Raw genomic sequence first — 23,409 nt, forward strand, 5'->3', positions numbered from 1 at the left:
ATTTTACACATCCCATCAGTCAAGAGTGTATAGGCTGTAGAATGGAGTGATTCTGTCACACCTAGGACAGAATCATGGTTAAGTTGGACTTTAGAGTACGTCTTGCTGCATTCTCTACAACTTTTATCTGTCTTTAGGTCACCAGTTTGGACCTCTGCCTGCAGGTGCTTGTTTTCCCCATAAGGAAATTCAAAGCTTCCAATCCGGGTTGCCTTATATTTGTGGTTAGCTGGCTCTTTGACTCATGTTCTGTCTAGTTAAACCAGTCTTGATTCTTCCCGTTAAAGAACCCAGGAGTCTCCTAACAGGTCCCAGTTATAATGGACTTCGAGACAACAGCAAACAATGGACTCTCTGAGGCTCCTGTAGGCATGGAGTTGCCAAAGAATTTCCGAGAACTGCCTTTGTGTGGTTCTTGAGTGTGTCACCATTATTGTTTTAGTACTGTGAGGTCAACATTGATGAAGTTGCTTTGGGGTAGTGTTGATGGGAATAACAGAATAGTTGAGGCAACGGTCAGTCTAGCAGATACTGATGCCAATCATGACATGAGCAATACAATCATTTTTGCCGTCCCTCGCTTGCTTTAATGGTGAATTATTTATTTAAAGATAGAGTGAGGAACAGGCTCTTCCGGCCCACCAAGCCTCACCATCCAGCAACCCACCGATTTACCCCCAGCCTAATCACAGGATGATTTACAATGACAAATTAACCTACTAACCAGCAAGCCTTTGGACTGTGGGAGGAAACCAGAGTACCCAGTTCCACAGCCCAGGTGAATGCTTGGATAGGGGGTGCTGATGGCTACTGCTTTGTGCTCATCTTGCTGATGAACCAGTGTCTTTAATGTCAGGAGGTTAGAATAATATGTGATTGTAAAACATCAAAGCCCAAAAGCATTCACTGGTTCTATAAGGAGAGTTGCTGAAACACTGAACCAGTTCATTTCTTGAAGAAGCTTGCTCTGTGAAAATAGGATTCCCCTCTTCCAGTTTGCCCACCCACCCCCTCGCCCAAATGTGTACCCACCACGTATTTGAGCTGACCAACTCCTGCCCTTCATGTCCCAGTGTGAAACTAGTGATAAATATTGATAAATATTAAAAGTTCTCTTAGAAGAATGCAGGAGGGATCTCTTTGAAACCGACTGAATGTTGAAAGAACTAGATAGGGTGGATGTGAAGAGGATATTTCCTATGTTTGTTATATGAAGAGCATTTGAAGGCTCTAGCCCTGTAATCACTAGAATTCAGAATGAGGGGTGACCTCACTGAAACCTTTCGAATGGTGAAAGGCCTTGATAGAGTGGACATGGAGGAGATGTTTCCTATGATGGGAGAGTCTAAAACCAGAAGACACAGCCTCAGAATACAGGGGCATCCTTTTAGAACGGAGAGGAGGAGGAATTTCTTTAGCCAGAGGGTGGTGCATCTCTGGAATATTTGCCACAGACAGCTGTGGAGGGCAAGTCTTTATGTATAACTAAGGCATAGGTTGATAGATTCTTAATTAGTCAGGGCATGAAGGGATATGGGGAGAAGGTAGGAGACAGGGGCCGAGAGAAAATTAAATCAGCCATAATGAAATGGCGGAGCAGACACGATGGGCCATACAGCCTAATTCTGCTCCTACATCTGACAGTATTATGGTCTAAAAAGGTCAAAGGTACGTCCAAATATGTGATGTCATGAACTGATTAGGCAGGGAATACATTATTTTTCTAATTTATATTTAATTCCTTACACGAGAAGCACTTTGGTTTGTTTTTTTAGATATACAAATATACACACTTTTCCTGATCAAGCTACATCTCATTGTGGCTATTTAGGTTTACCTGCTGTAAAAATATGCCCAGAAAGACCTGAAGCAAGATATATGAAATCATTGGGAGTGCCCCTATTACAAATCACACTGATTTTCTCATGACACCTCTGGGTGAGTCGCAGATATGGCATCATTAATGATGAGTTCACAAATCTCTCTGCAGTCCAATAACAAGGTTACTATTTTGAGGTTTTGTAATCCTTACCCGTCATCAGATCCTTTTGAAAGCATGAAAGGTGGGCTCTTTTGACAACCTTGCCCGGGATGCCAACTGGCTTTGCAGATGGAGCAGAACTCTGTGCAACAGGAGGGGCACTGAACCGGCACTGCCTGGTGAGAGTCACCTGCATCAATGTGGCATACCGCCTGACATTGAACTCTGGGGCACCTTGTCCTGGAGGGATCCAGATGGATTTCTAAAAATAAAAAGTCATAAAATTGATTGCTTTCATAACTGAGAGCAAAGTATTTTCAGTCTTTCCATCTAAAGCGTTTCATTACAAGAACTATTTTGTGCAATGTCAGTTTTTTTTCCCCCATAAACTAATTAAAAATTTCTTATGAATAGCTACTATTTTGGAAATGGTGCCATTTCAAGTTTAATTTGTAAGCATTGAAGATTTAATTTTAGTGTAGTAATTCACGAATGTCTGATTTTTGAGTACTGTTAGTCGTGAATTTTATTCACAGGAACTTTCCTAACCTTTTGTTCTAGGAATCTGGATGCAAAGAAGAAAAAATAGAGCCGGGAAGTGCTCCAATAAATGGTTCCACTAAAATTTCAGAAGTTTCAAGATGTTCTGCTGCAGGATCACACTGTATCTTTTTATTATTTTAAATGCCAAATTCTTTGCTCACCTCTGCATTATCCTTTAGAAAACCTCTGAAATGCTTCAGACTGTTTCATGGCCAACCCAATTGGAATGTTGGGCCAATACTAAATCCTAAAGGTCAAGCAAAGTTGAAAAAGCAGCACTTTCCCTGAAGATCCCTTCTGAGATTATCTAAACGGTTAACTATTCAATATTTATAAAAAACACCCATGGTTTATTTTAAGTCAAATATCCTTGTAGATGCGGAGGTCTCATTCAAGGAATTTACAGAACACAGGTGGGCTCTTTGGCCCAAATAGTCCATAATGTCTCTACACAAGCCTCACTCCTCCCTACTTCAGCTAATCCTTTAAGCAATAACATATGCATTAGACTTCCTCCTCAGATCCATTTAACTCAATTGCCTCAAGCAAGCAAGGAGGTATCAAATTTCCTCCTCAACCTGCTTACTGAGAAAAGTGGGTAATCACAGCTTTAATGATTAATACTTGCCACGCTATTTTCCAAGCAGGAGATCAGTTATTGTGTTCAGTTCATTGCAGGGCTTGTCTTTCCCTATTGATCTAATGTACCTTCCTATTTTTGTAATCTTCCCTTCATCTTTATGGTGCTACCCAAGGATTAACTTGCAGTTTCATTGCTGGTGTGGTTAAAAGAAAGACTACCATCTGGGTACACGATGAATCCTCACATCATGCTCAGAGTAGTACAGGGTAGTAGACTTAACCACATGACACAACAAACCATTTCAGTGTCCAAGTGAAATAGTAGAGTTAATGGAGAAATGACAGGAACTTCTTAATCAGACCCAATATATAAACCATTAATGGGCCATTCTTGGAGAATTACTGCTCTCTATGTGGAGACATTTCAACAAAGTGAAGCCCAATGAACACATCTAAAGTGAGTTGGGTAAACGTACCAGTGTACAGCAAAAATATGACCTTGAGATGTTTATTGTCTCGAAAATTCATTCAATTGAAAACTACATATTATTTCTGCTACCAACTGTGATGAAATTCCATGCAACTGTAGGACAAAATTTAACTGATGCAGACACTCTGGAATTGAGATGGAGAGAATAGTAGGACACCAACACATTTTCTCTTCATTCATTTTCCACAGCTGAAAGCCAAATTTTGACACGGTTATATTGTAACACCTACCTGTAGGCTGTACCCAGCTTACACAAGGATACTGTTTGAGAGAACTATCTATGAGCCAGAAACATCTTTTTTTCTGTTTATAGAACTACATTTACTATAATTCTTTAATTTTATTGGGTAATCACCCCGACACTAACCATAACTAAACTAATGGAAATATATGTTGCATAAAGTTTTTAACAAATTTTGTTATTACTAGCCTGAAAAATACATGCGTAAATTTGCCTAAAGTTGGATTTCAGCAAATCATGTTATCTGTAACTCAGGGAACTCCTGTAACATTGTGTTATAAAGGTGCATTACATCCTTGTAATACCCTTGGTATTAAAAGGTAGTGAATGTAAATGCCATCTGAAGAATGTCCAATTCTTTGATATAGACATGGAATGAGAATAAACATGTCGAGATCATTTAAGTATGTTTTAGACAAGTGATTGAGGAAAAGAGCATGAATAGGAAAAGGCAAGAGAGACACAGGAGTGGGTCTACAGAGGAAAAACAATGGCATAGACTGACGAATCAACCACCTTTCTTCCCTTACAAGTTCTAGAAATTTCTGGTTATTTCAACTCTGAAAAGTTTTAAATTCCAACAGTGTCTAAATCCAAGAGGTTAATGAAGATACTTTTCAAAGCAACTGCACATCATCATTTTCACTGGCTTTGTTGGATTATTTTCAGAATGTTGGTTTTTTAGAATATATTTCCCCAACCTTAACAGGACCGCCCAGCATTATCACTTTCTGTAGAATCAATTGTGTTTTAAAAGATAGTAATACAAGTATATGAAAATACAAGTTTTAATGATAATGGTGAGGTGTTTTATTGATGTGCTGCAGCTCATTTACAACAAAAAGTGGAGTTAAAAGTGGTTGCCATATTACTGTCTCAGAGGTGCGGTATATATCCACAAAATATGTTAGGGAAAATACGACAGGAATAGGATATGACAGAAAGTGTACATGTTCACTAGACCCAACAAATATTTTGAGGGGGTTGCTTCCATTGTTGTTCTTTTGACAATTGCAAGTTCCATGGCAATATCTGTATACCATAATCCCCAAATTGAAGAATTATTGATTCAATTGGGAACATTGCAGCATTTGAATGAAACCAACTTGAATTAGATTCAAATAAAATTAAGAATGTTTAACTCACTGAAAGGAGAGAGTGGGGCTTGGTCATTAAGGAAATATAGTCAGAGAAACAGTCCCTTCTGCCCACAAATCCATACTGACTATCAGGCACCCATTCACTATAATCCTATATCAATCCTCGTCAACAACCTCCGCCCCCACATTCTATTAAGAGACTCTGCCCATAAACCAAGAAAATTGGTAGATTTACATGGCATTTACTGGTGGACTTGAAACAAAAAAAATCACGAATAAGGGAGATTATTTTCTATGAGTGGAACAAAATACAATTCTACCCAAACGAAAGTAGAAAGTTTCAGCATTTCCCATTCCCATCATGGACAGGATTATATCTCCTCACTTACTGATCCCTCTATCAATCCCCTGTTTAGGCTGTATCCTCTCTAGGGCTAGTGAGGGTGCTGCCCTCTCACCAGTTGGTTCAAATGCAGACAAACTCTTTAATTAATCCATTAAGAATATAGATTAGAAAAAAAAGTTTCACGAGTTCCAGTGCCTTATTCCAATGGTTATTGGTCACATGAATGTGGCCAGTTATATAAACAAACACATTCATGGCCCTTGAATCTGCTCCATCATTCAATGAGATTTGTAAACTGACCGCAATATCAACTTCCATTTGCACCTTCCTCCAATAACCATTTACTCTGTTGTATTTAACATGCATATCATAGAGCTATTTCATTATGGGGTTATCATAACTATGCACAATCCAACATGCAGAAGTTCTTATGCCTACTTCCAGAAGGCCTGATAGGTAGTGGTCCGGAGCAGAAACTCTGGGTGATTTCTTCCACACCCACCCCCTATAATTCAAGAGCATTAGATCAGAGTCTGCAAACTGCCTTCCTTGTCAAGTTCAATATGAAAATGTTGCTCATCTCCCCAATTCTCTTCCTCAACCAACTTGGCTCTGCAGGGAAGACGACTGATTGCTGTATACACCTAAGTATTTAGCATATGAAAGGAAATTCCTCCCCTTACACAGTTAAAGTATGTGGTTTAACTTTTTCCAAGAACAAATGGGGTAACTATCTAGTTAGGGATAGTAATGGATTTCATGGCAAGTACATGGAGCTTAGAAAAGCAGAGGGCTATGGGTAACCCTAGGTAATTTCTAAAGTACAGCATTGTGGGCCAAAGGGCCTGAATTGTGCTGCAGTTTTTCTGTTTCTAACTATTAACCAAGAAATCATCCTTGTATATCATGAGGTCATGATCTGAAACTCACTGAAAGGCAAACATAAAGGTCACAGCTCAATGTTTTTCCATCCGTTAATCTTAATGGAAGCATAACAAACCTGTGGCATTCTAAGATGAGCACTTTGCTAATCATATCCCAAGAACATTTCCAAGGCAGAAGAAAAGCTGAATATCAAAAGCCAACAGGCAAAGCAAAAAAAATCATTGTTATGTTGATGGGTAAACAGGCCACCGTTTCACCTCATTATCATTAGGGGACCAGAACTAGGACCTGTTGTCAGCAGCAGATTAAACATCTCAGGCAGTCTGCAATTTGACAGGCTGCACAAGGCTGTGAAAGTTTAAGCTGGTGGGGTTTTAACCCCCAAAAGGATCAATTACACACAAAACTAAGCAGTGAGATGGATGCACCATTTTATTCACAGTACTACAATGGAAACTGAATGAGAATAAATTACAATTGGCTCCAAAATCACTTAGTGCACACCTTTCCACGCAGCTGAGTCTGAAAAGGCACCACTTACATAACACACGTCACAATATCAGTTTACAATTGAGACAAGAAGCTGATAAAGCGCGTGCAGAAAAGAACTCCAAAACAGCCAGAAATAAAGAAAATCTGGGCAAAAGGGAGGCACAGCACAAACAAGCCAACTTTGATTAGCAGCCTCAGCTGATTAAGATGTTAGATTTGAAAAATAAATTTATGAAATAGAGCCCCAGCTGACCCAATGATTAGGCAAAAATTGGTAAGAGTCCAAAGAGGTAAAACCCCCAAGTGAGAAGCCGAGAGAGCATTTTTGCAAATTAAAAAATTGCACACCTCGTTCAAATTTCAATTGCTGGTACAGCTGAAGCAGATCAGCTGGAACCAAACAAGCAATCTGAAACAAATAAAACAAAACAAGTTAAACAAGACCTGAAAGGAGCTCACTTTTTAAAAAAAGTTATGAAATACATTTACAAATAGGGCCATCTCTGTCCAGAGAAAATAAACAATTATTTTGCAATTCAATCAACAAATGTAAGTCACTTATCTTAATTGCCCATGATGTCACCGCATCTTGCCACGGAAAAGCAGAACCATGCTAGCTGGGACTGATGGATTTTAGTTGAGGGATTTTTTTTGGGTGGGTATGTACTCCTAATGATGGGAAAATAGGATTTTGGGAAGGATTTCCACCAGAACCTGCAATTCCACTTCTTCCCAAAGAAGGAAAAGTTGCACAATGTATTCTCCACTTCCAGCTAAAACATGTTACAACTGTCAATTCCTGTTAAAGCAAGAAAGTTAACTAAAACATACATTTTTAAAAGCTCCACCCATTGTGGTTACTCATATTCAAATAAATATTTCCAGATACAAACTTCAAAACCTCTGATATGTAAATACAGCTGCATGGAAAGACCTTTATTTCCTCTTTGCCACAACACATTCCATTTAGATATATTCCTTCATTTTCACTAGATCAAAACACTGGTATCACTGAGACAGACAGAAGAGCACATTTGGACTGCTGTATTTTGTTTTATTTCAAAAGTATAACACATTTCCTTACTATACAGGAGGAGGCTACTTCATCACATCAAGTCTGTGGCAGCTCAAAGCAATGCTATTCCCCTCACCAATTCTCCTCGTAACCTCTTTTCACATTTACATCAACTCCTCTCATCAGATTCTTCCATCAACCTACATAATAACTTGCCAATTAACTTACTAACCCACAATCAGAAGGGAACCTGGGAACTCCACACAAAAACACACACAAACAAGTCAAATTGCATCACTCTGTATGTTACTCAGTTATACAGAGGAAGTGGATTTGACAGCTGGCTTGTACTGAATTGGTCTATTTCAGACAAGGCCTTGAGACATTGACTCGGGTGATCAAAACAGACAGGCAGTTTGTTGGGTGTACAAAACAAACAGACAGGCAGTAAGGCAGGTTTCACCATCCTTTGCATGCTGCCATGGGAAATTCCACCACTTCTTCCAGACATCTGTCCAAATTCCCACTTGCCCTAGAGTGCCCCCAACCCTCCATAAGGAACCCATTATTCTAGCAACATATGTTGTCAACAATTCAGGCATCAGGATGTCTGATGAAAGCCACAGAGACATTAAGTGCCACATGTTCCATGTAGACAAAAAACAATTAATATTTACCTTGTGCAAGTTCCTAAAATATTAGATCCTGGTTTAATTGCTAGCATTGTTCATAACAGCTTGATGGCTAGCACAATGCCTTACAACCTGGGTTCGATTCCCACCACTGCCTGTAAGGAGTTTGTATGTTTCCCTGTGATCGTGTAGATTTCCTCCTGGTGCTTCGGTTTCCTCCCACAGTCCAAAGATGTACAGTTGGATAGGTTAATTGGGCATTGTAAATCGTCCTGTGATGAGGCTAGGATTAAATCAGGGGATTGCTGGGCAGCACGACTCAAAGGGCCAGAAGGGCCCATTCAGCACTGTATCTCAATAAAAATAAACAATAGTTATAGGTTTACAAAGCTTCCAAACAAAGCCTGAAAATTTTCTGAAGTGCAAGAGAAATGAGCCCATCTTCCTCACCACACCCTTCCCTCACCCACTTGAAAGTCAGATGTTTGAAAGCAGCAACACTTGATTCAAATCAAAATGAAAATCCTCCATCAATACAACTGTTCCATGTGGCACCATGGAGACAAAGGACTGATTCTGTAAACTGCAGCAATAAACAATTTGCTGGAGGAACACAGCAGGTTGAGCAGGTACACAGGGATGGGAGCGGGGAAAGGAATTGTCAATGTTACAGCTCAAAACCCTGTGTCAGGTTTAGGGAAAGTGAAGATGGCCACTTTGGGGGTGGGAAGAGGAGAGACAGGGGCTAAAGGTGATTAGACAATTGAATGAGGCATTAATAGGCAGATTGAACCAGAGAAGGGCTGGGGGTAGATGCAAGAGACGTGATGAGAGGCAAGTTTATGAACTTATTATGGCCTAGTGCTCGTTATGTCCTTGAACCACAGCAAAAGCAGATTTGTTATTGACAAGTCAACATCAAAAGCCCTGTTACTGAAAATTTTTTTATCTCTTACATTTAATAAACTCCCATTCCATTTTGTTATTCACTTTTCCCATTGTAAAGGTATGCAAAATTTCAGATTTTTTCAGTGCACTCCGTTAACACCCTATGTTCCTGGCAATGATTTAGGAAATCACCAAAATAAAAACATCAATAATTTCACAAAAATCATCACAAGTTGAGATTTATCAGCTGGTATGAAAACTTAAAATGGCTTTTGATGTAGCATCTGGATCTTCTTACTGGTTTTCCCTCACAAATCCTATGTGTATACGAATCTTGTTGCAATAACCAAATCTCAATCAAAAAGAAACAAGTGTCATATGAACAGCCATAATTCTCTCCTTGAACTTTAATTTATTGTTTAGATTAGTGTATTATTTGGTTGCTACTCAGAAGTTTTGAATGAAACACCAGGGTGGGTCTGGTACAGTACTTGGCAAAAATCTGTGACAGCAATGAGTCACTATTTCTGGTAATGTCTGATCAAACACTAAAGAGACGAGAAATTGCTTACAATACAAACAATATTTTTCTGATGCTTAGGGATACAAGGTAATGAAAATCTACCTTTCTTCAGCTGCAGGCAGAAACACAAGATGAATTTTGTAACTCCCTACAATTGGTATTCACCTAGATATCTTCAAAAGCATCAAATATAATACATTTTAATCATGTAATGTGTGCAATGCATTGCACAACACTCAATTTGTCTAAAGACTGATGCATACTATAGCTGACCTTCCACTTTGTGGCTGCTCCAGTAAGAGAAATTCATCTTTATGGAATTTACAGATCACGACCCCAAAAAGGGCAAGAAAGGAAATATAAAAATATAGGAGGTTACAAGGAGACAGCAGGAGAATGGGGTTGAAAGAGAGAATAAATCAGGCAGAGCAGACTTGATGGGCCACATGGCCCATTTCTGCTCCGATGTCTTATGGTCTTGAAATTCATTCAAATGTTTAAAAAAAAATAATTTTTTTTAATTTTCAACCTGCATTTTTTGATGCATGTTCAGAAGATGGTTCCTTAGTGCTATAGGTTCCATTTGCCATCTAGCAGACTTTCCTCCCTCAGAAGCTTCTCTTATTATTTACCCTCAAGATACCTGAAACAGAGCCAGCACATTTCAGGTGCAAACCTTTTAAAAACAAAGTTATTATTCATTGTGAGTTATATCATTAAACCATCTTACCTACATTTCATATGCGCTTAAAAAATGTTTTGTCCCCACTCAAATTGAAGGCTAGAAGATAAGCACCTGCAATCACTTGTGTTTCTAACCCCCGCTTCTGGCTACTTAAGTACAGTGTGAAGTTCAGACAGAACTCTCAAAGTACTTTGTATTATCACTATGACTACATCTGATGCTCCCTGTTCACATATCAACACACTGCAACAGTTGTGAAACATTTCAGCTTCTCTTCTGTACACTGACCAATCTCTACCCATCCTTTCAACAATAGTCTTTTTGGTTCTCGACTGCAATTTTTTGCTCCTCACCATTTAACATGTGATTGCACTCACTTCCTCTGCATTACAGCAGTCCTCTAGTTTCACTGTGGCAGTAAGATTTGTCACATGTCGATGCTTTGACCTAATTAGTTCATTCTTCTAATATTTGCATAATCACATTGTTTTGGGCTCTCACATCCTTCAAGATATTATTCACTTTAAAGACCATGTCTACTTGTTTGATATAACAGCTGAATTTAATACATTTTTTTCAAACAGGTCAGGACTCCCAACATATAACCAGTCTGATTGAATTCTCCCTGTTCAACAGTGACATAGTTAAATTATTTTTTAACAATAGCTCAGTATTGAGTGTAGCCCATGATCCAGGGGTATGCCAATCTGCAGGAATTGGTTTTTGCACATTAGTTCGGGTAGATGGAGCTCATCAGCCTGAGAAGGCAGTCCATTTAAGAGAGGGAAGCTCTGATTTCAAACCTCCGCTGCCTTGCGGCCATACCCACTCATGGGAAAGGCTTTGGGAATAAACCCTGAGGACAAATCCGGAGCTGGAGTCCCCAAGGCAGTCCAACGTTGCCTTCAACCTCATTCTGGCAACTCCTGCGACAATACTGGTGCCAAGCTGTATCAGCCCTTGCCCCTCCCTTGGACAACATCGGTGTCATGGAGAGGGGAGACTTGCAGCACGGGCAACTGCCAGTGTTCCATACAATCTCACCCAGGCCTGCACCCTGGAACTTTCCAGGCGCAGATCCACAGTCTCGTGAGACTAACGGATGCCGCCACATTAGTCAATCAACTCAATCACACCTGCATCGTACAAATTATGTATGTGCTTTCCAAAATCAGGCCCCACAGAGAAAGCAAAATAGCTGTGTCAGACTTGCACGAAAACAGTAAAGGGTACTTCTTGATGCTATATGCTTGCTATTAAATGTAGAAAAAGTAGCAAAGGATCGTGAAGCGAGATATACCAGTTAGCTGAGTGGCGTTGCAGTGGCAACCTCGCACTCAACTAACAGGTTGTCTGCAAGATCAAAGAGCTGATTGTGGTCAGGCGAGGGAAAACAAAACAAGATATTGATGCAGCTATAAAGAAGGCAGGACAGCGGCTATATTTCATTAGGAGTTTGAAGAGATTTGGTTTGTCAACTAAAGCACTTGAAAACTTCTATAAATGTACCCTGGAGAGCATTCTGACAGGCTGCATCACCATCTCACCATCTGGTATGGGGCGGGACGGGGAATGGGTGGGAAGCTACTGCACAAGATCAAAGTTGCGGACACTTGTAAAATTATTCAGCTCTATCATGGGTACTAGCCTCTGTAGTATCCTTAGGAAGGTGGTATCCGTCATTAAGTATCTCACCGCCCAGGACGTGTCCTCTTCACACTTATTGACGGGAAGGAAGTACAGAAGCCTAAAGGCACACTTAGTAATTCAGGAACAGCTTCTTCCCCTCCGCCATCTGATTCCTAAATGGACACTGAACCCATGAACACCATCTCACTTTTTTTAATTTCTGTTTTTTTTGCACTACTTATTTTAACTATTTGATAGACACACTTAATGTAACTGGCTTTTTTCTCTATATTTATCATGCATTTCATTGTACTGCTGTCATAAAGTTAACAAATTTCACGACATATGCCGATGATACTAAATCTAATTCTGTTCACTTTTCATCTGATTTACATCATGCAAATGAACAAAATTTGCATCTCATCTTTTATAATTGCAGGAAGCCACTAGTCTCGTATCTGGGAAGAAGGGGTTGATTTTTTAAAAATCCTGTTTCATGGCATCAGCACTGACATTTGTCACTGCTCAATTTGTTTAGTTTGCTTGCCCCTTGGCTTTAATGACTCCAAACATGTCACAAGTCTGTTGCTTGTGAATGGTTTTCCAATCTAGTCTGGATCATAAAAACACAACCAATTGAATCCATGAGTGACAAGAATTAGATAGCTTTTAAGAAACTGGATTAAAAATAGCAGGGTTAAAATATTTATGTTTTCTCAGTTCCTCCATCCCTGCTATATCTGTTCTCAAGATGAGATTTTCCATTCCAGAACATCTGAGATGTCTCCCCTCCAACATCAATCACCAGCATCTCCTCCATTTCACACCCCATTTCCCTGCTGCTGTAACAGGGATCAAGTTCCCCTTGTCCTTGCCTACCATGAGTCTCCGCATCCAGTGTGTCATTTTCCATAACTTCTGGCTTCTTCAATGGGACCATATCACTAAACACATCTTTCCCTCGCTCAATCTCTGTTTTCCATAGCGCTGGCTCTCTACACAACTCCCTTGTCCACTCAGCCCTCCCCACTGATCATTCTGCGACGTACCCCTGAAAGTGATCAAGTGCTACTTCTGCCCATTCACCACCTCCCTCACCATCAAATAGACCTTCCAGGTGAAGCAACACCTCTACTGACAGTCTGTCAGAGTCATCTATTGCAAATGACAGTCCCAGTGTGGCCTCTCCTACATTGGCGAGGCTCAACATAGATTGGGAGACTGCTTCGTCGAGCATATTCACTCTGACTGCAACAAAAGCCTGGCTTTCCCCAAAGGCCACCCATTTTAATTCTACTTCTCATTCCAATGTGTGGGTTAAGGCCTCCTCTGGAGGAGACACACCTCGTATTTTGTTTTATAATCCTGCTCATTTTCTTCCACCAGTCTTTTAAATTTAAATAATTCTCCTCAAAAGAAAATTGGCAGGTCAGCATTTTTTTTTTTTTTAAACTATGCTCCTAAGCTGTGGAACTCAACAACTTAATACTACAAGGGATGCAGACTCAGTTGGCACTTTTAAATGCCGACTCAAATCCTATTTATTTAAACTTGCTTTTAACTAACATCATTTTGTCTTTTACTTCTATGTTTGCACCTTATTCCAATTTGAACTACATCGTTTGTATGAAAAGTGTTCTATAAGGTATTATTATTACTATTGTTGTTGATGTTATTTTCTGCCTGAGTAGGCTTCCAACCTGACGGCATGAACATCAATTTCTCTAATCTCCAGTAGATCCGCGCCCCCCCCCCACCCATTCATTCTTTTCTATTCCCCAGTCTGGCTTCCCTCTCACTTCTCCTCTTTTCCTCACCTGCCCATCACTTCCTTCTGGTGCCCCCCTCCTTTCCTCTCACCTATGGTCCACTCTTCTCTCCCATCAGACTCCTTCAGCCCCATACTTCTTCCACTTCTCACTACTTCCCCCTCCCTCACCTATCACCCCCCCACCCACTTTCACCAATCACTTGCCAGCTTGTACTCCTTCCCCTCCCCCAATCGCCTCATTTTTCTCCCCCCCCCACCTTCCTTTTTAATCCTGATGAAGGGTCTCAGCCCAAAATATCGAATGTTTTTAGACGCTGCCTAAACTGCTGAGTTCCTCCAGCATTTTGTGATTTCCAGCATCTGCAGAATCTCGTGTTCAAAACATTTAAGTTTAATGGAAAATTGCACTTTACTTCCTGTCCAGAATAATTTTATTGAGGGCTGTCCCATGAATCTGAAAATGGATGGAGGAAATCCAATACACATTAACCCATGACTGGCATTCTCTTTCTTGGATGATGGCAGGGATCCAGAACTTTGAAGCACCACTAAAAGCTAACCCGAAACTCTTAAAAGGAGATACTGTATGTATTATCACTCAAACAGATGTGTGGAGGAAGTAAAACAGACCCAATCTACAAGGTTGAAGGATTGCACAACTTGCCAGACCATGGAGAGAGATATCATGGATCATCAAGAACTCAAGGAACACGTCAAACATGCTAGCAAAATCCAGTGGGATCAGAAATAAAGAGAGTTCAGTGGCAGCAGTTTGACCCCAAGGATGTAAATGCAGTGCCATAAGAAATTCAATAACTTCACGGCATTGGTCAAGGTCAAAAAAAATGGATCTTCAAATGACAAATCATACCAACTACACAAGCAGGTTCCAATCTTCAACAATTCACTTTCACCACTCACTTATTAAGACACAGGTATTTGAACCTAATATTTCTATATTTCCCTGCACCCTCAGTTTAGTTATGCTTCGAACCTCATGCCTGGCTCTTTAATGGTTCAAGCTTAAGGAATTATTAAAGCACACACTTACAAAATGCCCACGATACCAAACGTTTAACACCGTGAGCCAGATTTCCTGATCTAATCCCTTAGAGAGCCGACTGCCTCCAGCTCCTCCACCAGTTTCCTTCCTCCTTCTCAGTCATTCCTGAGTTTGCCATTTACCCAACCAATTCCAGACCGACTCATTTCTATACGAGATCTCACCTCCAAACAAATTACATTCCTGTATTATAGTGTTGAATTCCTGGAACATAATTTAATGGCATGATTTAAATGTGTTTTTTTTTAAGTAAATGTGTTTATACAAGTCAAACGATTTGTTTTCCCTCCTAGAAATAAGTTTATAAACTTCTGTTTGCTCTTACTTGAAGTAAATGAGGCTTTTCACAATTTTGTCTGCCATCTCATAGTCACACAGCACAGAAATAGGCCCTCAGCCCTTCATACCGACATTTTGCCTTCTACACTAATAGCATTTACCTGTATCCTTTGCTTATTTGAATATCCTCAATTCAACTATGGTGTGTTTTTTTTTTAAATTGAGTTGTATAATTTAGACACAACCTTTCCCGAAAAAGTAAAAAAAAACAAAAACTCAGCTTTAATAAAATTCATGCAAGAATCAATTGTGCCATTTGGTTGGCACTTTCAGCCATGAGATCTGCAACATCCAAGTTCAGAATGCGACAGCATGACTATTATATATATATATATTAATTAACTTAAAAAATCACAACGGCCTGGAGTTCTGGCCTTGAGTGCTACTGCCTTGCTTCATGAAGCAAGACGACAAAAGAAACTGCAAATGATGGAACCAGGAATAAAATTCTAGAATAACTTAGGAGTCAAACTGCCTGTAGAGCTAGAAGATGCATTAACATTAACCATGCTTCACAACTGAATGGGAAGAGGGAAGATCACCAGTATTTAGCAGATGGCAGTGTGGTTGAGAGGGTGGGATACAGGCTGGAAGGTGATCGGAGGATCTGGGGGCCCCATCATTGCCTAGTTCAACAATCAACAATAAAAGTTAATTAACAGGGCAGACAGAGCCACTTGGCTCGATAACTTACACTTCCATAAATGAATGCACATAATAAATCTGACACTGAGGTTACAATTCCACTTTCAACCCAGCCCATGAGTTTGAAACCAAACCAAGTACTTTGGGAAAATGGAAGGGGATTATACTAAACTAGGAAAACTAGCAAGCAACAGGAAGTGGGAAACCCATTTTCTGATAGTCACATTCATTTGTCAGCCCAGCCCATGTTTTTAGATATTGATTAACCATATGAACGTTTGTTAACTTTGACAATGATAACTCCTATATTTGCAAATTTTAAATAAGAGCCAAGGAGTAACAACTTCACCCATGGAAGCTACCAAAATGCACTGCGAAACACTGCCAGGAAAGCCTCTGCACTGATACAAGTCAAGTTATCGGTTCTATCAAGGGGTCACCATACAAATAGAAGTGGATTTTGATACAAGCATGCTATTCACACTTCACTAAATTCATACAAGTCCTCCCCAGATTACAACAGGGTTCTGTGCCTGAGAAGTGTGCATAATGTGAATAAAATACAAGTCAGAAATGCCATCACCCAGCAACATATTTAAACCAACGGCAAGGTGTAGTTAGGCGAAAACGCTTAACTCAGCCACTTGAATATCTCTGCATAGAAAGTTCCCATGCAGCAGAAGGTACCTGCAGCCCCTTAACAGCCAACAAATCCATCCAGCCTGTCTCCCAAATGTCTGCCTGTTGAGTATTGGTAACAAGGAGAGGACCCGTATGAATGTTCTACAATAATACAGAAAGCTTGCCTAAATTAGCCATTAGAAAAAAGCAGGAAGACGGCACATGATGCTTGGAGCCAAGCAAACATTCCACCGCAGCAGCCTGGTTCTGAATTCTGGCACGTCAGGTACTGGTGCAACCAATGGGAAATGAATGTCTATTAGTCAAACTTCTCCAAAGGCTCTGAGTGATTTTGTTGATCCAAGTAAGCCACAGGTGCTCTCGGATACAAAGCACATTTTACTTTTCCCATTAAAGTGTCTTAAAAATAATGCCTCAACTCACAAGTAAAGGCTTTTCATTTCTAACAAAGACATTAACAGGCACTTCAGTGGGAGTGCTGCAATACTCTGGTTGCACTGTTAGGTGGAACACAGAACATTTCTGCTTGTATTTTTGGCATACATGCATTTCCACCTCATTTCGTCTGACGTCCTTCCACTATTCAGTATCGCTGAGTGGCACAGAAAGCAGATTAATACATAATCAGATTACATTATTCCTCTGGATCCAATATCAAACCCTTTAGAACTCTTTAGTTTGCTATGTTACTTCTAAAGTAATCCAGGTTGGATTTTTTTTTTCTTTTAAAAATGGTTTCTCAGATTTTTGTGAGACAATGGAAAAATTAGAACTCCAAGAGGACATTTAATTTGAGTGTTTTGCTCCATTTTCACTCCATTCTTTCCCTTAAATTCACAGCATCTTGTAAAGTACTGAAGGCAGGGCAATGGTGTTGGACCCCAAAGAGTGACAAATGACTTTCACATGGCAGGGAGTACAGATTCACTGAGATATCAATAGAAATAGGTTGACAAAAAGTGATTGGTTGAAGCATTACAATTTGATGTGACATTAACAGATGACTAATTTGAAGAAATATTACAACTTTAAATCCAAAAATCAGTATGTTACGACAATTCCTGTTAATCACAAAATACTATTACCTCTGCATCCTGTAAGACACCATTTTTAGGGCATTCCAGCTCTGGACATGTGACTGTAGTTCCACAACCTTCTCTGATCATTAGTTCTACATACTGTGTCAAGCACTAATGGGCCAAACATGGGGTGGGGGGGGGAGAAAAAAAGAACATCGGTTACTTAGCATTGAAATGTCTGCTATGTTTAATGCATCGGAGAACCTTGGGCTTTGCTCCTCTTCAAAATGTGATATTTTAAGTGATATGAATATTCTGTGTTGCTGCAATTGAAACTCTTAGCAAAACAAATTTCTGCTCATAATTCCATCCATACATTTTTATTGAATGCTAAATTACCTTGTAATTTATTGAAATATTCCAAAATATAGTTCTGTGAACAGATTGTAAATGCGTTCAAGAGTTTGGAATCAAATTAAGGGTTCAGAAGTGTAAACCAGATGAATTCAATATTCTACACAAATGTTAATGGAACCACTGTCTTTTCTATAGATTTGTAATAATAATGGGCCGAGTTAAATGTGATCTCTCTTCACTTTTGTTGCTTGGCCTGCTGCTATTTTCCACACAGATGGGAAAGATGGGAGGAGGGTATAGAGGAAGACACACTTTTGGAAAAACCTTTGACAATACACCACTTGCAAAGTTAGACAAAGGAGCAAAGTAAATTGGATTTTAAAACCAATAGGGGAAAACAAAATTGGAGCTAGTTCCACCACCCAGAGGCTCTGCAATAGAATTCTGCTGGGAAAGAGAGAAGGATCACATCAACTCATCCTGTGCAATGATCTGGTTAAGATTAGCAAAACTGGGGTTATTGGATAATTTAATAGAACATTAAACATACTGTAGATGAAAAGGAATATACATATTTTAAACCAAAGGTAGACACAACGTCAGCAAATTTGAGATAAACTATTCACTAAAAGTAGCAATAGTCGTTAAACTTTAATTGTGAAGACGATAATCTTCCCTGCACACTCTCTAATGCAATTATAGGCTCATTTAACTAGAGCAGGGGTTTCCAACCAGAGTCCATAGACCCCTTACTTAAATGGTATTTGTCCATAACAGAAAAGGTTGGGAATCCCTAAGCACAGCACCAGAGATTAAGCGGCGACCTGACATACAAAATTCTAAAAGGAACAGATGGAATCCTTTTCTCATAACAGGCGTATCAAAACAGGAGATCATAAGTTTAAGGTGAGAAGAAGGATCTTTAAAGGTGATCCCAGAAGAAAATTATTTTTGATTTATCACTAAGAGTGGTTGGTATTGGGATTGACAGAGATTGGCATGGAAATGGATACAACTGCTATGTTTAGGACTCATTTAAACAGGCACTTGAAGAGGCAAGGCATTGAAGATCCAGAGCTAATGTGGGCAAATGGGATGACTATAGCTGGGCAAAAAGATCAGTATGGATGTGGCGGGCTGAAGGACTGGTTTCTGTGCTGTACAATTATATTGTCACCCTGTGATCAGAGGGCTGTGTGCACTTTGGTTGTTGCCACTGAATCTGGCAGAGATACAGACCATGAAGTAACCAAGAGTTTACTTAAAACCAAGATAATTGGTTGAAACAGTCTACGTGCTGGATGAAAGATAGATGTGAGGATTCACCTATATCAAGGGTTCACAACCTGGAACAGTCCACAGTATCCTTGCTTAATGGTATTGGTCCATGGCATAAAAAAAATTGGGAAACACTGATATAGACGCAGCCAGATGATTAGAAATATAAAAAGTATCCAGAAAATCTCTGACTTCTCTAGAATTACGTCATTGGATTGACTTGCAATACAATGGACTTGGAAGTGCTGAAGAAATTTAGTTGCACCAAGCAGTATAAACTTTTCACTTCCAAGACTCATGACTGAGGCAGAAAAAGTATCAACCATCAAATTAAAGTGGACAAGGGATGAAAGAAAAAGATTAAAAGGATATGGAAAATCTAAGTGCTTAGAGGAAGATAAATAGATTGGTTGGATTGAAATGCTCTAATAATGGTCTTGGAATAGCTCTAGTTTATGGGAACTAATTTATGGGAACACTGGAATGAAGATCAGAGACAATAAAAACAAGTGTCAGGGACTGAGACAGGGAAGTAGTAAGTTCCTGAGATTTACCATTTACAGTAAAGCTGCATCACTCCTGATCAATCAAAATGAAAACAATCTCAGTTATACCTATGCACCGGGCTCAGTTTCAACAAGCTCCCCTCTGTTATGAGTAACTGAAAGCACTCACCAGGGTACAGAAGACGCAGCTACACTGCTCCAGAGTGGTCATTCTACTAGGAGCGTATTCACAAAGGCACAGCTTGCACATTATCAGTGGCTCAAGAGTCAACTCACTGTCCACCGATAAACCCTTTGCCACCGCCTGATGGGTGTTATTATCCGTCTCCATTCTTGAGAGTTTGCACACTGGAACCAGCCCTGGCACCTGTAATAATTACAACATTAAGGATTAATTTATTATCGATACATGTATCAAGATACAGCAAAAAGCTTACCTTGCATATTGCTTATACAGATCAACTCACAGCATCACTAAGTTGATTCACCTTTTTTCTTTCATGTATGATCTCAAACACTGAATTTGTTTTGATAAAACAAAGATTGAGCAGTAATTTATGAGTATCATCACTCACTTCAGCTGCTTCACACTACATCGAAAACATCCACTTGGTGAATCTATTGTTTCTGAACTTTCAGGCAGTGAGTATGATTGGGAACTACTCCAAACTACCAACTGACCACTCCAGGAACTCATTTAAACCTACTGTAGCTTTATTATCTTAGAGAAAAATTAATAACCACCTACTTGAATCTCCAGATGAAGGTAAGCTCCACAAATAGAGTAATCATCTGCTCCACAAATGCAAATCTATTGCACAGCAACGGAAGTAGTTAAATAAATCGCATGTACACGTCAGCAAGTTTTATTTCAATTCATCTTTCTTGCATAATTCATGTTTGTTACAACATCACGCAATCATTTCAAACCATTACTTCCGTTGGAATAACCTTATTCAAACAACTGAACCCAGCTAAGTTGTTTGGGAGTAAGATCTGTGTTCATTGTGTAGCCCCCTGGTAAGCCTCAGGCTCGCTCAGCTCACTTTCCTCTAGTGGGAGCAGCCTTCGGCCCCACCAAACTGGGTCATCAAGTTTGTGTAGATGCTGTGTGATGTACCCCACCCTGCCAAATAACAGACAATACACCACATGATTTACAGAATACAATTTATAGATCTTACTGAAACTAAGTAATTAGAAGAGATACAATATAAAAGGGAAGTCAAAGGCGCCAAACTTATCAGAATTCAACCACTTCGTGCACAACCGTTGGAGCTCAATTAACAGGGTCTTCTGTCCACCATTCGATCCCCTCCGACCCCCTCGACCCGCCGCCTGGGACCAACCACGGTGGTCGACCAGGGCGCGTCCAGCACGTCCTTCCTCGCCGAAGACCCTGGGCCTCGGACTCCCGCTCAGGGTCCGTTCCGTCAGCCAGCTTACAGCATCGCGTCTCCTCTCTCTGTCCCCATCGCACCTTCTGCCCCAAGGCCCAGGAAAACAATAGCTTACAGACACACAGGAATAACATCTATCCCAATTGGTTAGCAAATGAATACAATTCTCATTATCAGTAGTATAACCCAAACAAGCTGCTAGAGAGAGAACCACTGTCTCAGCAGTTAACATCACAGAGAAGCCATTTTTCTTAACTTAACAAAGAAGCCATTCTATTAGTCTCAGCAATAACATAAAAGAAGAAACCCCTTACAATTGACTCCATTTACAGCTTATAAAACCAGCACACTCCATTAAAGGTGCATACAGTGCTGTCCTATGGAAGAGATTTTAAAAGTAGCCCTTTGTTGCCTTTTCAGGTTAAGATGTCCATCCCCTTTATGTTGGAAGAAAACCTGAAGAGCCACATCATCTTTTCCACCATCATACAAACATGTTATTTGCGCTTGTGGGATCTTTCTGCGCACATATTCACAGCAAGCCTTGGAAATAGGCTACTCTCCAAAAAGCATGAAAAATGCTTTGAAGCCTTCAAGAAATAAGCAAATAAAATTGTAAGATATTTCTTGCTATCAATATATATTTTTTAAAAACATCCCAGTCATTCCAACATTCATGGTCTCGCCAACTGTGTAACATTAACAGGAATAGCAGACAGAAAAGGTATCCAAGTTTCCACTCAATGCCTCTAAGAGACTTGCCAGAGAACCATGAGATATCTTCACACTTGGGCTGTAGTCACCACCGGCAAGGCTGGTATTTATTGCTCTTTTACATCTGTACTCAGAGTGAAGGAACCACTAAAGTTCTTGTGGTGAAGGGATCCATACAGAACTGTTATGAAGGGATCTTCAGGCACTAGTTCCAGCAATGACGAAGAAGTGTGATACTATTTCAAGCTAGGCTAGTGCACAAAATGGAGGAGAACTTACCAGTGATGACACTGAAAGCCGCAGCCCACCATCAAGGAAATTATTGGTGTGAAATAAAGCAAATATTCCAGTGAAGAATGTTGCTCCACCAGATTACACCACCACATGTTCCCACTTCAATGTATATGCAAAGATAGTGTTGATGCTAGTGTCACACAGGTTCAGTAACAATGCTGACCTCCCCTGCTGTCTGCATGAAGTTTGCACATTCTCCCTGTGACTAAGTGGGTTTCATCTGTTCAAGTTTATTGTCGACTGACTGTACATATATACAACCAAACGAAACAGCATTTCTCTGGAGCAGGATCCACCCACACAACCCGCATTACACAGAGCACACAAACCAAAATATTATACTACAAATTATATACCACAAGTTAAAATACAATTCAAAATGCATGTAGTAAAGTTCAGCACAGGTAAACAGTTAACAGTTCAGTGCCCTAGTGGCAAGACCTTGATGGAGGCAGGGTTTCCAATAGCTTCACAGGTCGAGGGAAGAAACTGCTTCCCAGTCTGGCAGGCCGAGTGCTGATGCTCCTGTACCACCTTCCTGATGGTAGTGGGTCAAAGAGATTGTGGGATCCATTTTCCCCATCTGGGTCACCAGATTCTTCCTCCATCCTCAAGATGAGCAGTTAAACTGACTTCTGTAAATTAATCTTGTGTATGGGGGTGCCAGAAGAATCAAAGTAGGGGGTGTGGGGAAGGGTTGATGAGCACGAGGAGAGAACAGCAGAATATGTCATGGGAATTAAGAGAAGTAATGAATAGACACCCAGCATAGACCTAAGGGGCTGAATAGCCTCCTATTTCATAAGGCAGTATGAGTAAATGAGCATTCACTTCAATGAAGAATGGTATCAGTTATTAAATATTTATTTTAAATTAATTAGCTTAATTTGTTTTCTCACAGTTAAGGTAATATCTTAAAACCCTGATTTTTTTGAATGTTTGCAATAGCGTCTGTCATTTATCCATTATATTCATACACTTGCATATTGTCTGATGACTAGTTCAGCCAACTAGCTGTCAAAGCATTACAGCTTCTGCCACATTATGCTGTTTACAGCTACAAGGAACACAGGGTCTTGCCAACCATAACCAAGTCAGCGCCGTGCAGGAAGGTATTACCAGACAGACCACTCTGTGCAATGCAAGTGGAAGTGGAAAGAGAGCAGCTGCCAGAAAATATGTTTAATTTGTGCCTACAGTTGATAATGCAGTGATAATATCAATAATTTGCCAACTGTAATCCATGCAATGTTGTACAGCCCACACTTTGTGTGAACTAAAGCACGATCCACCACAGAGTCAAAGCTAGAGCTTTAATCACGCTACATGAAGCGAAGGCTACTTGTCAG

At 40.0% G+C, this 23,409-nt stretch overlaps 1 protein-coding gene across 1 annotated transcript in view; it reads right to left on the bottom strand.

The window, feature by feature from the left end:
• Window positions 1-23,409, bottom strand: part of LOC134358022 (E3 ubiquitin-protein ligase RNF144B-like) — a 59,203-nt gene that overhangs the window by 21,034 nt on the left and 14,760 nt on the right. The window contains exons 2-5 of the mRNA XM_063069885.1: window positions 19,822-20,019; window positions 17,578-17,682; window positions 7,009-7,069; window positions 2,033-2,243 (exon numbers count right to left, since the gene is read on the bottom strand). Of these exons, the coding sequence (XP_062925955.1) occupies window positions 2,033-2,243; window positions 7,009-7,069; window positions 17,578-17,682; window positions 19,822-19,983 (539 nt within the window). The 5' untranslated portion in view covers window positions 19,984-20,019. The remainder of the gene's footprint in view (window positions 1-2,032; window positions 2,244-7,008; window positions 7,070-17,577; window positions 17,683-19,821; window positions 20,020-23,409) is intronic.

The sequence above is a fragment of the Mobula hypostoma genome, chromosome 17 (genome assembly GCF_963921235.1).
Source record: "Mobula hypostoma chromosome 17, sMobHyp1.1, whole genome shotgun sequence".
NCBI classification, from domain to species: domain Eukaryota; kingdom Metazoa; phylum Chordata; class Chondrichthyes; order Myliobatiformes; family Myliobatidae; genus Mobula; species Mobula hypostoma.